This window comes from Eschrichtius robustus, chromosome 17 (assembly GCF_028021215.1).
Source record: "Eschrichtius robustus isolate mEscRob2 chromosome 17, mEscRob2.pri, whole genome shotgun sequence".
NCBI lineage: Eukaryota > Metazoa > Chordata > Mammalia > Artiodactyla > Eschrichtiidae > Eschrichtius > Eschrichtius robustus.
Genome location: NC_090840.1, coordinates 82,332,909 through 82,346,487, shown reverse-complemented (window position 1 = coordinate 82,346,487; position 13,579 = coordinate 82,332,909). Strand labels below are relative to the sequence as shown.

General features: G+C 53.2%; 1 protein-coding gene across 2 annotated transcripts in view; it reads left to right on the top strand.

Moving 5' to 3' along the window:
* COL22A1 (collagen type XXII alpha 1 chain) overlaps window positions 1-13,579 on the top strand; it is a 242,295-nt gene that overhangs the window by 209,668 nt on the left and 19,048 nt on the right. For both annotated transcript variants that reach the window (XM_068525749.1, XM_068525748.1), the window contains 5 exons: window positions 1,451-1,504; window positions 5,751-5,804; window positions 10,518-10,562; window positions 11,377-11,430; window positions 13,204-13,257. In XM_068525749.1, coding sequence (XP_068381850.1) covers window positions 1,451-1,504; window positions 5,751-5,804; window positions 10,518-10,562; window positions 11,377-11,430; window positions 13,204-13,257 — 261 coding nt within the window. The remainder of the gene's footprint in view (window positions 1-1,450; window positions 1,505-5,750; window positions 5,805-10,517; window positions 10,563-11,376; window positions 11,431-13,203; window positions 13,258-13,579) is intronic.

Here is a 13,579-nt window from a genome sequence, read left to right as displayed (position 1 = left end):
CTTGGAAGCCACATTTCCTTCTCAGGTGATTCAATAGGCCACACTCAGCCCTCTTGGGCGTTGTCTGAAGTGGCTCTCCTGCTGCTTCCCGGAACCAGGTGCCTGCCCCAGTGTCCCCAGCCTCCGTGTCCCAGTGTCCCCAGCCTCCCCCAGCCTCCATCAGTGTCCCCAGCCTCCGGCCTCTCCTTCCTGTGCGTGTCTCACCTGGGTACGTCGGCTTTCTCTTCTGTGCGTGGGTCTCTTGACCCCTCCCCCCGCTGCTCCGTGCATGGGAGAAGCGGTTTCTGGAGTTAAACCCTTAATGGAAAAGAGGATCAGTACTGCGGGGCCTCCGAGTCAGCCACGCCGGCCTACCTGGTGTTACCGTGGTCATGCCAGGAGCAGGGTCTTAACGAGTTACGGGCGCACGTGGAGCATCGGCTAGCGGCCCGGATGGTCAGTAAACTTAGACGACTGTCCTCAGTGCTTCCTGCCAGCGCCCGGGCGCTGACGTTGAAGGCACTGGTGAGGAGCGACGCCCCGTCTCGTGCGTGCCAGCCGCAGCGGGAGCAGCCACGCTGCTGGCGCCGGTTACCGACGCCTGGTTTGCCAAACGTTGCAGGTGGTGGCGTTGCTTCTGAGCCCCCTCGTGGCTCTGCCAGACAGGTGTGTCATCTGTGTTTAGGAGAGGGGCCGCTGCGAGCTGAGAATGTCAATAACTCACCCAGGGTCATAGGCATAGTTGGTGCAAGTGGGATTCAAACCTTGCCCGGTGTGACTCAGGTTCCCCTCTGCCTTGCTGCCTGGTGCTTTCTTTCCCCGGAGCCCGCCCAGCCCAGGTGACCCAGGATTGGAACCTGAGTCTGTGTGATGCTGTAATCATTGTCCTGATCTGCAGAGATTCCTGAAGAAGAATGGTCTCTTAGATGAAACATGAGGCTTACAGTGTCTCACTGAGAGCAGGAGGTGGGGAGCAGGTGGGGGATTGTAGCTTGATTTCATGGAAAGAAACGTGACGTGTTCGTGGCCTTCCTGTAGCCCGGACATGGCCCTGGCTGTCGTTCACCTCGCCCGCTTGTGTTGCAGGAGCTAGGTGCTCCGCTGCAGGCCCCTCGGGGTCCTTGTCACCTTCCTCAGATGCTGTCTCCTCGCCTCCTCCTCGCCATGGTCAACCCAGGAGGCCCAGAGATGAGCCCATATTGTCCGAAGTTTGACTTCATGAAAATGTCCAGTAGGGGCTTCTTTCAATCTATAGCAATGATAATGCAATTTATTGCTTCTGCACTGTGTGCCAGGCACTGCCAACCAGAGATCCAAGCCAGAAGCGTGGTGTTGGGGGAGAAACCATGAAAAATGAAGCCAGTTCTGCCTGGTGTGTGTGAACGTAGCTGTACACCAGGCGGAAAGGCGTCTGTCCTTCCCTCCCTCTTAGCATCTTCACCCAGATAACCAATTTGAGTTTATCTTGCAGGGAGAAGAAGGCAAAGAAGGCAGAGATGGAAAACCGGGGCCCCCTGGAGAGCCGGTAAGGGACTCTAAGGTTCTTATCACTTACACGCCAGATCAGCCATTTCTCAGAAGCAACTACTCTGTGTCCAGAGCTCCTGTGAACCGGGCACAGTGAGAGTTATTTGTTGTGCATTTCTTCATTTACTTCTCCTGAGACCCCTGCAAGGTAAACACCACTGTCCCCGTTTTACAGCTGAGGAAACTGAGTCTCGAGGAGTGAACTCTATCCTGGGGCTCCTGTCCCTCCCTTTCTGCTTTTTTTTTTTTTTAACTGCCTCTGCAGCCTCCATCCTATCGATGTGGAAGGAAGGGAACTGGGCAGGTGAGCATTGGCTGGAGTAGAAACCTGACATCCGAAAAGCCTGTTAAACCCCTGAAAGCCTGAGCTTCACCTGCCATCTCTAGGGGATGTGAGTTTGCCCTTTCTTCGACATTGGCATAGAGGTTTCTTTTTTTTTTTTCCCTTTATCTTTAATGTCAGCTGCCGGGCCACACAGTGAGATGGGCTGTGTGCTGCTGAGGACGTCCGTCTCTGTGGCCCCAGCAGCTATTGGCTGGAAGTGTGCAGTGATTTCTTGAGACCCGCCTCCCTGACCTCGGAGTTGTCCTTCCTTAGGACGGTCAGCCCCTCCTGAGTGTGGCTCTGGGCTCAGTGTTGATGTTGAAGCTTCATTTCCTAGCAGCAGTTTTGTCTTCACAAAGCCCTTCCCCAGCCTCAACACCGAGGGGAGGATGGCAGGTGGCCCCTGGGGCTTAGAGACCTGGTTCTCCCGACGCCCACCAGCAGGAGACAGTTAATGATGGGGATAGGGGGCACCCAGTAAATACCAAGCAGCTGTGCAGAAGACTGCGGATGTTTTCTAGATACGGACATGGGACTTCTCCAAGATACATTGTTGAGTAAAAAACAAGGGCGCAGAGCAGTGTGTTTAGCCTGCCCTATTTTGTATGAAAAGGGGTCTGTGTATATTTATCTAGCATTTACATAAAGGGACTCTGGGAGACTCCAGAAACACCAAGAGAAGTAGTTTCCATCCATGGAGGGAAGTGAGGATGGGTGATTCTGAGCAGAAGGGACAGAGGGATGGGACGTCAATTTTTGGTCCGTAGTATGCTATTTTATCATCTTTTTAATTTTTGGAGCCGTGTGTGCAGTGCTTATTGATAAAACTAAGTTAAAATATTTTATGCCAAAATTAACAACCACAACAAGAAGAAGAAACTGGCTTCGGATGCCGGCTTCACTCCCTACAAGCTTTGCGACCTGGCTTGAGTCAAAGAGTATCTCCCGGCTTCAGTTTCATTTCAAATAGATTGAGAATGATAGTAGCAACTTGCTGGAGTTGCTGGAGAATCAGATGCGGTGAGAAAGTGGTTAAATGTATCAGGCTTCTCTAACTGTTAATTAATTTAGTAAGTTACTTTTCCAACTGCTCTAGTTTTAACTCCTGGTGAGGTTAGAACCTCAGAGCCTTTAGAACCAGTAAGTGGAATTACATAACAGTCTCCAGAGCAAGGCTTGTGCTCCATTTAATTTGTGCGGCCGTAACTGTTACGACTCATTCTGCGTCTTATGCAACCCGCCAGAAGTACCTTCTTTATCACTTTTCACTGCTTGCCAGATGCTGAGACCAGGACTCACTGCTGAGGGGAAAAATAAGAGCTTAGGGCAGCGAGCAAAGTAAACAACTCATCTGAGCTGCTGAAGGCTGACGTCCGGCAGCGCAGCCCTGGTGGGCAAGCGGCGGTTAGCCAGGCTGAGGACGTGGCAAGGGAGCGAGAAGGACAGGTATCGCCACCGTGGCTGACAGCTGCCGTGTGCACACCGAGGGGGTACTGAGCGCCTCGTTACATTTTCCGGTGTAAGCCCCAGGAAACCCCTGTGGGATGTGGGTATCATTATTGGCCCAGATGAGGAAACTAAGGCACAGAGAGGTTAGATAGGCTGGCCGAGGTCACACCGCTGGTAAATGAAGCATCCGGGACCCGCACCCTGGAGGCTGACCCCAGAGCTCAGTCAACGCAGAGCAGGCAATCAGCTTTTTTGCAGGAAGTGTATTATCCTGAGAGGCTGTCACTGACAGTACAGGATAACCGAGGCCCTTGGTCTTCGCTCAGTCTGTTTGTGGAATGCCTTTTCCAGATAGGCCTGTGCCAGGCGCTGGGTGTGGACGTATGGAAGGCCAGGTCTGCCCTGGGTAAGCAGTGGCTAAGTCAGTGCATGGAAGGCAAGGCCGGTTCTGCTGGAAGCACAGGGGGCTCGGCAGTTCTCCCCAGCATGTGGTCCAGAGCTCACCTGTCAGTTCGTTCCGGGGTCTCAGCGTGTGGCCATCCTGACCTTTATCACTCTGAGCTGCTTGGGAGGAGATTGGCAGAGGAATGGGGGCACCAGAGGTCCCCTGAGAGCAGACCTGGAGACCAGGAATGGGGGGGCGGGTGGGGTATTTGGAGGAGATCCCAGGAGCGCGGACAGAGTGAGGAAATGGAACGAGGAAAGAAGGAAAGCTTCTGGCAGGCCAGTGGGCAGACGTTCCAGTGGGCATCTCGGGTTCACTCCCCCGGAGACCAGCTGAGAATGTGTGAGGAGCACACGTGGCCTGCCCGGTCCCACCTGTGTTGGGGAGCAGGAGGCTGGGGTATTCTGCATCAACTTCAGCCTTTCTGCCTGGGGGTTGCTTGTTGGGGCGTGAACTCCCACACACTCGGGCCTTCAACACCTCGGAGTCAAGCGCCCCAAAGGCTGTTCTGGGCACGGCCTTCTGCCTGAGCGGGGGCTGATCAACAGAGTGACAGGAGCCCTCCCGGGGAGCCAGGGGGCGTGGCTGGGAAACAGCAGCACGGGCTACTGGCAGTGGGTGGTTAATTTCCACTTTGACTTATTCTTTCAAGTCCCTATACATTGGGGACATGGATGGACAGACAGACAGTAGACAGACAGATGCCGGATGCGTGGATAGATACACAGATAGATGGGTAGATATGCCGCTTTAGAGTTGCCCATTTCGTCATTTTTAATAGGAGGCATTGGAGTATTAGTTACAGTGTAGGTGAAGTACAGAGGCTCTGGAGCCAAAACGCCTGCATTAGAACCCCAGCTGTGTGACCTTGAGCAGGTCGCTTAACCTCTCTGTGCCTTGGAGTTTTGCCTGGGGCAGAACCGAAGTGTCTCCCTCGTGGGTTAGAGTGAGGACTCGACACTGTTGTGTGAAGCGCTGGCGTTGTGCCTGGCGCGTGGAAAACCCTCAGCAGTGGCTGGTGGTTACCCTTTGCCTGCTGGCAGCTTGGGCCAGTGATGGCTGCCCCACTTGACTGTGGGGCAGGAGCCAGGCTCGCTCACAAAGACCTACGTCAGGGAGGCTGTCCTGAATTTACAGCTGAGAAACAGATCCAGGGAAGGGTAATGACCCCCAAGGTCACACGGCTAGACTTAGATGAACTGGGACAGAAGAAGGAACAAACTCGGCAGTCAGAGCTTGGTGCCCCATCCTCCTTCCCTTGTAATTTTCACTCTGAATCCACGGATGCCCTTCTGCCTCTCCCATGCCCCGCCATGGACCCCTTCTGGCCCTCCAGGTTTATAAGCTGTGAAAATGAAGGGGGACTTGGGGGAGTAGGCCCTCCTGTTACCATGGAGGCAGGGCCAGCATGCTGCCCATCTCCCCATCAAGCACATGTGCCCCTTCACCCACTTTCCCGGCTCACCCTAACCCTCCCTCACCTCTCACCACTTTATCTGGACTTCAGCAGTAAACTGCAGGCCCCCTGTCAGCAGGCACCTGCTGCCAGGCTGAGGAGAGCCTCCTTTCGGGTGTTGCTGGGGTCCAGTCTGGCTTTGCTGTTTATTAACTCAATGAAACCATAACTTCTTTGAGCCTCAGGTCCCCATCTGTACCATGCAATCGTTACTAGCTGCCTCGAGGTGGTTTTGTGAGTAGGGATAAAGCGGTTTCTAACTTGGGCGTCTACGTAATTTCTCATCCAGACCAGGACACTTCCAAGGATAAGAAGGGGCACTGTGAACGGGTGTTTCAAAGATGAAACCTGTGTAACCAGCACCGTCCCAGGAAAGCCAAGAACATAATAGGCAGGGCCACACTGTGCAGATTTCTACGGACTAAAATGGACCACAGTACCAGGGGGTAGGGTTGGCAGGGGGCAGAGACTGGCTGGTGGAAATACGACGCTGTGAAGCTCCGGCAGCTGAGAATAGGAAGATCCTGCAAATGTTGTCCTCAAGTTCTTCTTTTCTTCTTTATCCTCAGGGCAAAGCAGGAGAGCCAGGTCTGCCAGGACCGGAGGGTGCCCGCGGTCCCCCTGTAAGTGCTGAGTGTGTGTGTGTGTGTGTGTGTGTTGTCCACAGAAGAATAAAGCCATCAGTCACTTGGCTGTGACACCGTGGGTAGGGTTCTCTGAGACCGCCTGGCCGTGGGTTCCAGAAGTACCTCTCTTCCAAGACCTTGGTACTTCTGTGCAGTAAATCCAGGCCTTTCACATGCCATTGCTGTAAAATTTATTTTCAAATTGCACCCATTGTTACTTGTTGTTCTAAGTTTTCTTTGCTCTTATCCTATTTATTAAAATTTTAATGGACTTCCTCTGGATGATAGAACCTAAAAATGAGTCTCAATTTTAATTCTGAACCCTTTTCACAGCTAAAGGGTTTTTCCCCAGTTATAACAGTAACTCATTCTCATTGCATAACAATAACAAATGATGATGGTAATAAAAGAGAAAGAATAAGAAAAGTAATGTTATAGAGAAGAAAATAGAGTTACTTATAACTCTGCAACACAGAAGTAAAGCTCTGTTAACATTCTAGTATGTCTTTTTAGTCTTTTTTTCTATGTATGAAATCCAACATTTATATATCTAAATCTACATCTATTATTTATATATCTAAATCTGTATCTAGCTGTCGAGCTATTTATTAGACATATATACAGACACCTTTTTTTTTTTTGAGAACCACCATTTCATCTTTTTATTATATAAAATTTCAAACATACACAAAGTAAACAGAATAGCGAAATGAACTCCCATGTGCCAGTCACTCAGCTTCAATCATCATTATTCTGCTTCATATCTACCTCTACTCATTTCCTGTCCCCTACTCAATACTTTTCAAGTTTTTTGATATAAAATTTACATACATCAAAAAATCTTAACTGTATCATTTGGACAAACATATACACATGTAACCCACATCATCATTTCATTTTAAGCCCCATGGTTTTCTACAGGGGTCTAAAACAAGACTCAACAACTTGGATCCCATTTTAATGTCAGGATGGCCAACCCAATGCCAATGGCTTAGATTGCATAATCAGTTAGCAGTGGATATGTTGAAGGGATGTTGAGGTAGGGAGGGGTATACTGTTATTTATATATATGCATAAAAGATCCACAACAGAGCAGAACAGGAAAGAAACATACCTTGCAAGTAAAGGAGTTCGACTTAAAAGTGATCTATGAAAGAAGATAAGCAAGCCCACAAGAGAGAGAAGAGACTTCATAACTTTATAAACTCCATGAGAAAAAGAAGAGACTTCCTACTTTTTAGCTTTTAGATGGCAATTAGAGGAATCCCAAAACAGGGCCTAAGAGGTTGCTTTGATCGTCAGTGTTTTAAAGCTTCTCCACAGCCTGTTGAAAAGGCTTGTGCTTGACAGAGCCTTCAGTGCATGTCTTCACTCTCTCCTACCTATAAAAATGAACTCTATGTATTTTGGGGTTGTTGGGTTTTTTTTAGCTAAGTGATTTACCCCTTTATAATTTCAAAATTGTTTACAAAATTCCTTAAATTTTCTTTGGAAACAAATATGATGTTCAATGAAAATCTTAAAATCCAATTATCTGGCAAGAAGTAGGAGATCAAAATGCTAGTTCTATTTCCTTAATGTGTTTTTCTGTTAAAAAAAAATCAATAACTCACCTGGCTAGTATTCAATAAGGAGGAAATAAAACACAAAAAATACTTTCCTTTTTCCCAGCTCTCCTTGCTTTTCACCTGCTTGCATCAGGAGAAGAAACCTAAGGATGGGGACTACCACCTCTTACGGGGATTAAAACACACAATTAGTGATTTTTTTTTTTAAGGTCGTTTCTGGTTTATTGGAGGGAGGGTTTTTTTTTTTTTCTTTTTTCAGCCGCGGAGATCCATTTGCTGGCAAGTGTGCTGGGGCAAGAGCCACCTCTCAACAGAGAGTTGTAAGGAATCCTCCTTCAGTGCAGGGACAGAGGTTAGAGACCCAGGCAGTTGAAAGAACACCACCTCCTCTGGCTGGCACGGCGTGAGCTTGGAAATAAGACAGACCTGGGCTCAGCTTTCACTTTGTCATTTATTAACTTTGTGACCTGGGTCAGGGGACCGTTCTGAACCTCTGTTTCTTCTTTTATGAAATGGGCATCAGAATAGCTCCCACTTCTATAGGGTGGTTGTGAGTACTGAAGGAGAAGATAAAACATGGAAAATTCCCAGCCAAGTGTCTGGGACATTGTATGTGGCTCCCTTAGCTGGTGCTTTTGTCCGTGATTATTTGGGAGGAGAGCAACCAGGGTCCCCGCCTCTGCGCTGGCTGGATTTGGGGAAGATGCTGGGCCCCAGGAGGCCCTGTCCCTCCCCAGGGAAAGGGAACTGGCCTATTTTGAACAGTGGAGAGCACTGTTTATCTCTTCTTCAATCCTTACGGCAACTCTGCAGAAGCGGGTTCTACCCTCACTTTACAGATGTGGAAACTGACTCCCAGTGAGGAGAAGTAAAGCACCCAAGACCCACAGCTAGAAAGTGGGGAGCCATGGTTCAGTTCCAGGCCTGACCCCAAAGTCAGCCCTGCTCCATCATACTTAATAGCATGGAAAGCCCCTTTCCATAGATTAATCCTGCAAAGCTCTGCCAGGTGGGTATTTTTATTATCCTCATTTCATAGATGGTGACGTTAGGACTCCAAGGGGTAGGTTGACTTTTCCGAGGTCACAGTGGTTCAATCTGGAGTCACATCTAGGCGACTTCATCTCCTCCTCCCAGGCTCTGAGAGCTTCCCTTTGTGTTGCACCTCCCTGCGGCCTGGGAAGTGACCTTCAGAGCCTCCCTCCTAAGGCCACCGATTCTTATCCCCCAAGTGGTGAGGAACGGGAAAGAGAAAGCGTTGCCAGGGTAACGAGCACACCCACACAGCAGGGGGGCTGCCAGGCCGTAGCTCTCATCAGATGGCCAGGCCAGAGGGCTGTCTTCTCCCCAGTAGCGTCTTCACTTGCTTTTTGAAACCAGGAGATAAACTCAGGAGATAAGGTCTGAGAAGGGCCCCGGTGGCGTCAGCTGGGAGGCATTTGGCCTTGGCCCCAGAGGGCCCTATTTGGCCACACACTGCTGCCTCCCAGAGTTGAGTGTGGCACTGGAGAGGCTTTGAATCATGCAGTTTGAATCATGGCTCTACCGCTTACTCTCTGTGTGATAGATCGGCCTGAGCTTCTTTTCTATAAGGTGGGGAAAATAAATCCCATCTTACAGGACTTCGTTGCACTGAAATGGGAGCGTGTCCCAGGGCTGCAGCACATACGCAGTAGGGGCTCTGCAGATGGGGTTCTCCTCTCTTTCCCCTGCTGCATTCCTGCTCCTCTCGCCCTGCCTCGTTCCCTCCTTACAGCGAGTGAGAGGCTAGGACAGGACCTCACCGCTCACTGCTCGGAGACGGGCACAATTTCCTGTGCTGTGCAGCCCCTGTGTGTGGGGCTTGTGTTGACAAGTGAAATTAAATTCAAGGCCCCGTCCCAGGTGCTCCCCAGACCCTCTGACCTTGACCTCTGTGCACAGGCATCAGCCCTCGGACAAGGGCATCGCTCTGTGTCAGCCACTGGCTGGGGACTCAGTCGAGCAGGACACTCAGAGCAGTGCTCTGGCAGCGATGACGTGAGGAGGTGACGCACAGAGAGAAAGGTGCCAGGAAGGCGGTAGATGGTGACAGTGGGAGGGGCGAGTGAGATGCTGGAGTTGGGATGGGAGGCTGGCCAAGAGCAAGGCCTGTAACCGGGAGGGATTTATCCGACGGGCAAGTGCGCACCAGCAGGAGGGAACAGCAGTGAACACGTGAGGCCGGCCGCAGGAGCCACGGGTGGGGCGGGACCTGGACGTGGTCCGCCGGTGCGGGGAGGGTGGGCAGGGGCTGCTCAGGGGCGGGATCAGTGTCCCGTGAATGCCTGGGTCTCAGCAGGTGGGCAAGCACCCTGCCGCCCGGGCTGCAGAGATGGTGTTCCAGGTGGTCAGGAGCAGAGCCTGGGGCAGGACAGTGGGAAGTGGGAGGGCTTTGGGGCTGCGCGGGCCTGCCTGGATCCAAATCCGATTCCTTTCTAGCTGTGGGGCTTTGGGCAGGTGTTCTACCTCTCTGAGACTCAGCTTCCTCATCTGTGAAGTGGGGATTATTACACAATCAGGGTGGCCTGACTGTTAACAGATGATAGTGTCAGCTCCGCTAATGGCTTCCTCTTTGCTCAGAGGGCTTGTGCTTCAGGGAGAGTATCTCAAGCTGCTCTTCTGCGCAGGGAGGGCCCAGCCCCATGGCCCAGTATGAGGCTTCCGGGCTGGCTCTACTCACAGGTGCTGGGGGGGGGGGGGACCAGCGATGGCTACAGGAACGAGGAAGGTGCCCAGGCCCTAACTTGGGGTGAAGGCAGTGTTGTCGCAAAGGGAACCGCCTACCCCAGTATCCCGGCGGAGGGGGTCCAAGCCACGTGGTATCAGATGAGGAAGAAGCGGGAGTTCAGGAGCCACGTGGGGAGACCCCACCACCCTCCAGGACATTTGTGGGACGGGGCCCTGCAGCCCTGCCCTCGCTGCAGAGTGACCAGGAGGAAGGGCCTAGCCACCCAGTCAGGCACCAGGGACCTGGCCCATGCCTGGCCAACTGGTCAGGAACGAGGGGCATCGGGTGAGACAGAGAGGGGTCAGGGTGCGCTGGACCGTCTCCCTGGGGTCCGCCCTGCCCCGCGTTACCAGCCTGCTCCTTGGTGGGATGACTTCATTCTCTTTCTTCTAGGGCTTCAAGGGACACACAGGCGATTCTGGCCACCCTGGCCCCCGGGTAAGTGGACATGTCGCCATCAGGTCGTCCCAGCGCACCTGAGCTGGCACTTCTAGGCGGAGGGCTCCCGGGCCCTGCGGGCGGGGCAGTGCCGTGCCACCTGAGAGGGGACAGTGGCAGCATTGGAAGCATCATCCCTCCTCGGTCAAGAGTTTCTAGACATTTCTTCTGGGGGCCAGACGCTGATGTACAACCAGTTCGACCAAGACAGCCTGAAGTCAGGTGTGGTCACTGCCGGCTGTGCCGCCCACAGACTGTGCTGTCCTGGGTCCGGGGAGGCGAGTGCTGTCGTTAGGTCTGCTTTCCAGGGGAGGGAACTGAGGCCCAGAGGATGTGGGTGGTTTTCCCGAGGTCCCAGAGCTAATGTGTGGAAAGCTTCAGCTTAGCCCAGATGGAAGACCCTGGGCCCTGTCTTCCTATCCTTTACCTTCCCCCATCTCTTCCAAGTGCCCCAAACAGAAGGACCCTCAGGGGGCCACCAGTTAACCCCACTGCTCTGTACAGCAAGGAGAAAGCTGAGGTGCAGAGAGGGTCCCGTGGGTCCACAGGTGAGGAGACAGAATCCCCAGCGGTTTGCCCGATGTGTCAGGAGGTGCTTCCCTGCAGCTCAGAGTGGCAGAGCAGGCCCAGGACTCGAAGCTGGCCTTGAGGACACTGCAGACCCCACTTGGGGCCAGGACTCAGTAGGGTGCTTGCGGGTGGGCCGTCCTCCTCTCCCCCTCCCAGATGCTCCGAGACCACTGCGGGTGGGACAGCAGGCGTTCTGCATCTGTCTCCCTAACGGCAGCAATTTTGTTTCTGCTTCCCCTTCTAGGGAGAGCCTGGGGCCATGGGGCCCCCTGGCCAGGAAGGGTCACCAGGAAAAGATGTGAGTGTGGGTGTCCTGTGGGGCCTGGCTGGGCCTGTGGGAGGAGGAGGTGTAGAGGACGTGCGTCACTGAAGGACCAAGACATGCCCAGGAACTGGACTGGGGGGCTGGTGCCACTGTGGAGAGAGTCACGGGCGAATTCCAGGAATCTGCTGGTGATGCCTCGCCTTCCGGCACCACGGGCTGCATGAGTTCTCCTTGGGGTCCCGAGGAGGCCCCGGGTCTGGGCTTCCGGCTAAAAGGGTTGGTGCCCATGCCGTAGGACAGATAAGGAGGCTCTGCTGAATCCGTCATGATTTGTCTGTTGACCTCAGTGATGCGCGAGTTGGATCTGGCCTTACGTGGACTCAAGTGGCGTTTCAGAGTCTCCCCAGATTATTTCTCCATCTCCAGTGTTCTGTAGCCTCATGGATCCATCACGGCACCGCTGTGTACCCCTCACCTGCTCTCACCGACTCGGGGCCAAGTCAGGGTGGGACGAACCATCTTTTACCCCAGTCATACGAATAGAAAAACTAAGACCCAGAGAGGTCAGGAGACTTCCTCATGGTCACGCAGAGTCAGAGGCAGGAGGAAGCAGTGTGGAGTCCGGATCTGCCAGCTCCGCATCCCCACAGGGCACTGGCCTTGGGACGTGACAGCCTGCAGGGCCATCTGACACGTGCGGACACAGCTTGGCCTCCCGGGAGTGGGTGCTGGGCCAGGAGCACGGGCACACGGTCCTCAGGTCCAAGGCGGCCCCATGCCCGCCCCCTAGCATCCTTCAGGACCTGCCTTTAACCCCTGGCGAAGTGCCCTCTGCCCCCTGGTTCTTGTCCTGTGTTGTCTCCTTGGCTGACCTGTTGTCATGAGACGATGGAGCAGGGAAGGGTCTTAGCAGAAATCCGATCTCGGTTCTTGTGCTTTTCCTGAGCGGTGGGACCCATGTCACCAACCCCAGCCTAGTGTGAGCAGGCCCCTGCACTGAGTTCAAAGCAGAAGAGCTGCACTGAGCCCAAGCAAGGCCTCGCCCCAGCCTGTCCCCCAAAGGTGCCTCTCAGGTGTGGAAGGGCAGCTTGAACATCCTGGTCTTGCCAACCCTGCTTACTTCAGTTTACAGTACAGGGCACGAGGGGAGCTCCCCAGGCAGGGGGGTGGTTGGGATTCAGCTCTCCCAGCAGGTCAGGCTGCAGCTGGGACAGGAGCCCAGGATGCCAGCCCGTGGTGCACATGCCTTCTTCCCTCCTTCTCAGCCCTCTGACTTGTAATTTAAAAACTCCATCTTCTGGGGTGTTCTACAGTCTAATTTGTGTAGGAGCATGGCCAAGCTTCTGTTTTTTTCATTCATTACACGGGGAGAATTACAGCCCTGTCGGGAGTCTGCCTGGAAGACCACGTAGGTGGTGGCGGCGGAGAATCCCCACTGCTTGGCACCCCGGAAGGTTCTCTACACCTTCCAGGTGGAGTTTTTCTTACTGTGAGGACTGAGGCAGGAGTGGCCCCAGGTGACTGTCCAGTGACTCGGGGAGAGGACACCAAGAGAAGTTCTCCTCCCTGTTACCTGCCTTAGTTCCAGATGGAGCCCCCCGAAATCCCCGTGGGGACACGGGTTTATTCAGCTGCAGGAAGTGAGTTTGTCCGTATTCAGAATAACTGGTGACTGATGATGAGACGGCTTGGGCACCATTTGGTGGTCCTCTTGGGTAACTGGGTGAAGTTTGGTCCACATTTGAAACTGTGTCTCTGCCGTCTTCACGCGGCAACTCTGGATAATGTGATCTCTCTCTGTTCCAGGGTGACATTGGACCCACAGGGCCACAGGGTCCCCGAGGACTGAGGGGCTTACCGGTGAGTTCTGCTTTGAGACTAACCTGCTCCATGCTTTGGCAGGGCCTGCTACCATGGTAGTATTTGGTTGGTTCATCCTGGTACAGCCCTCTGTGTTGTTAAAAAAATGACAGAATGTCTTAGCAGTTGGTAAATAGCCATTGCCCTAAGCCCCCCGAGTGGCCTAGGACACACTCTCCAGGCTCTTTCCTGGGACCGCCTACTCCCAACCCGGAAACTTAAAAGGTGCCACTGGGCACGGCAGGAGCGCTGTAGGACTTCCCCTCCAGTCATGCTCTAGCTTTAGGGCATTCTGGCGTTCAGGGCATGCTCTGTATGAGTT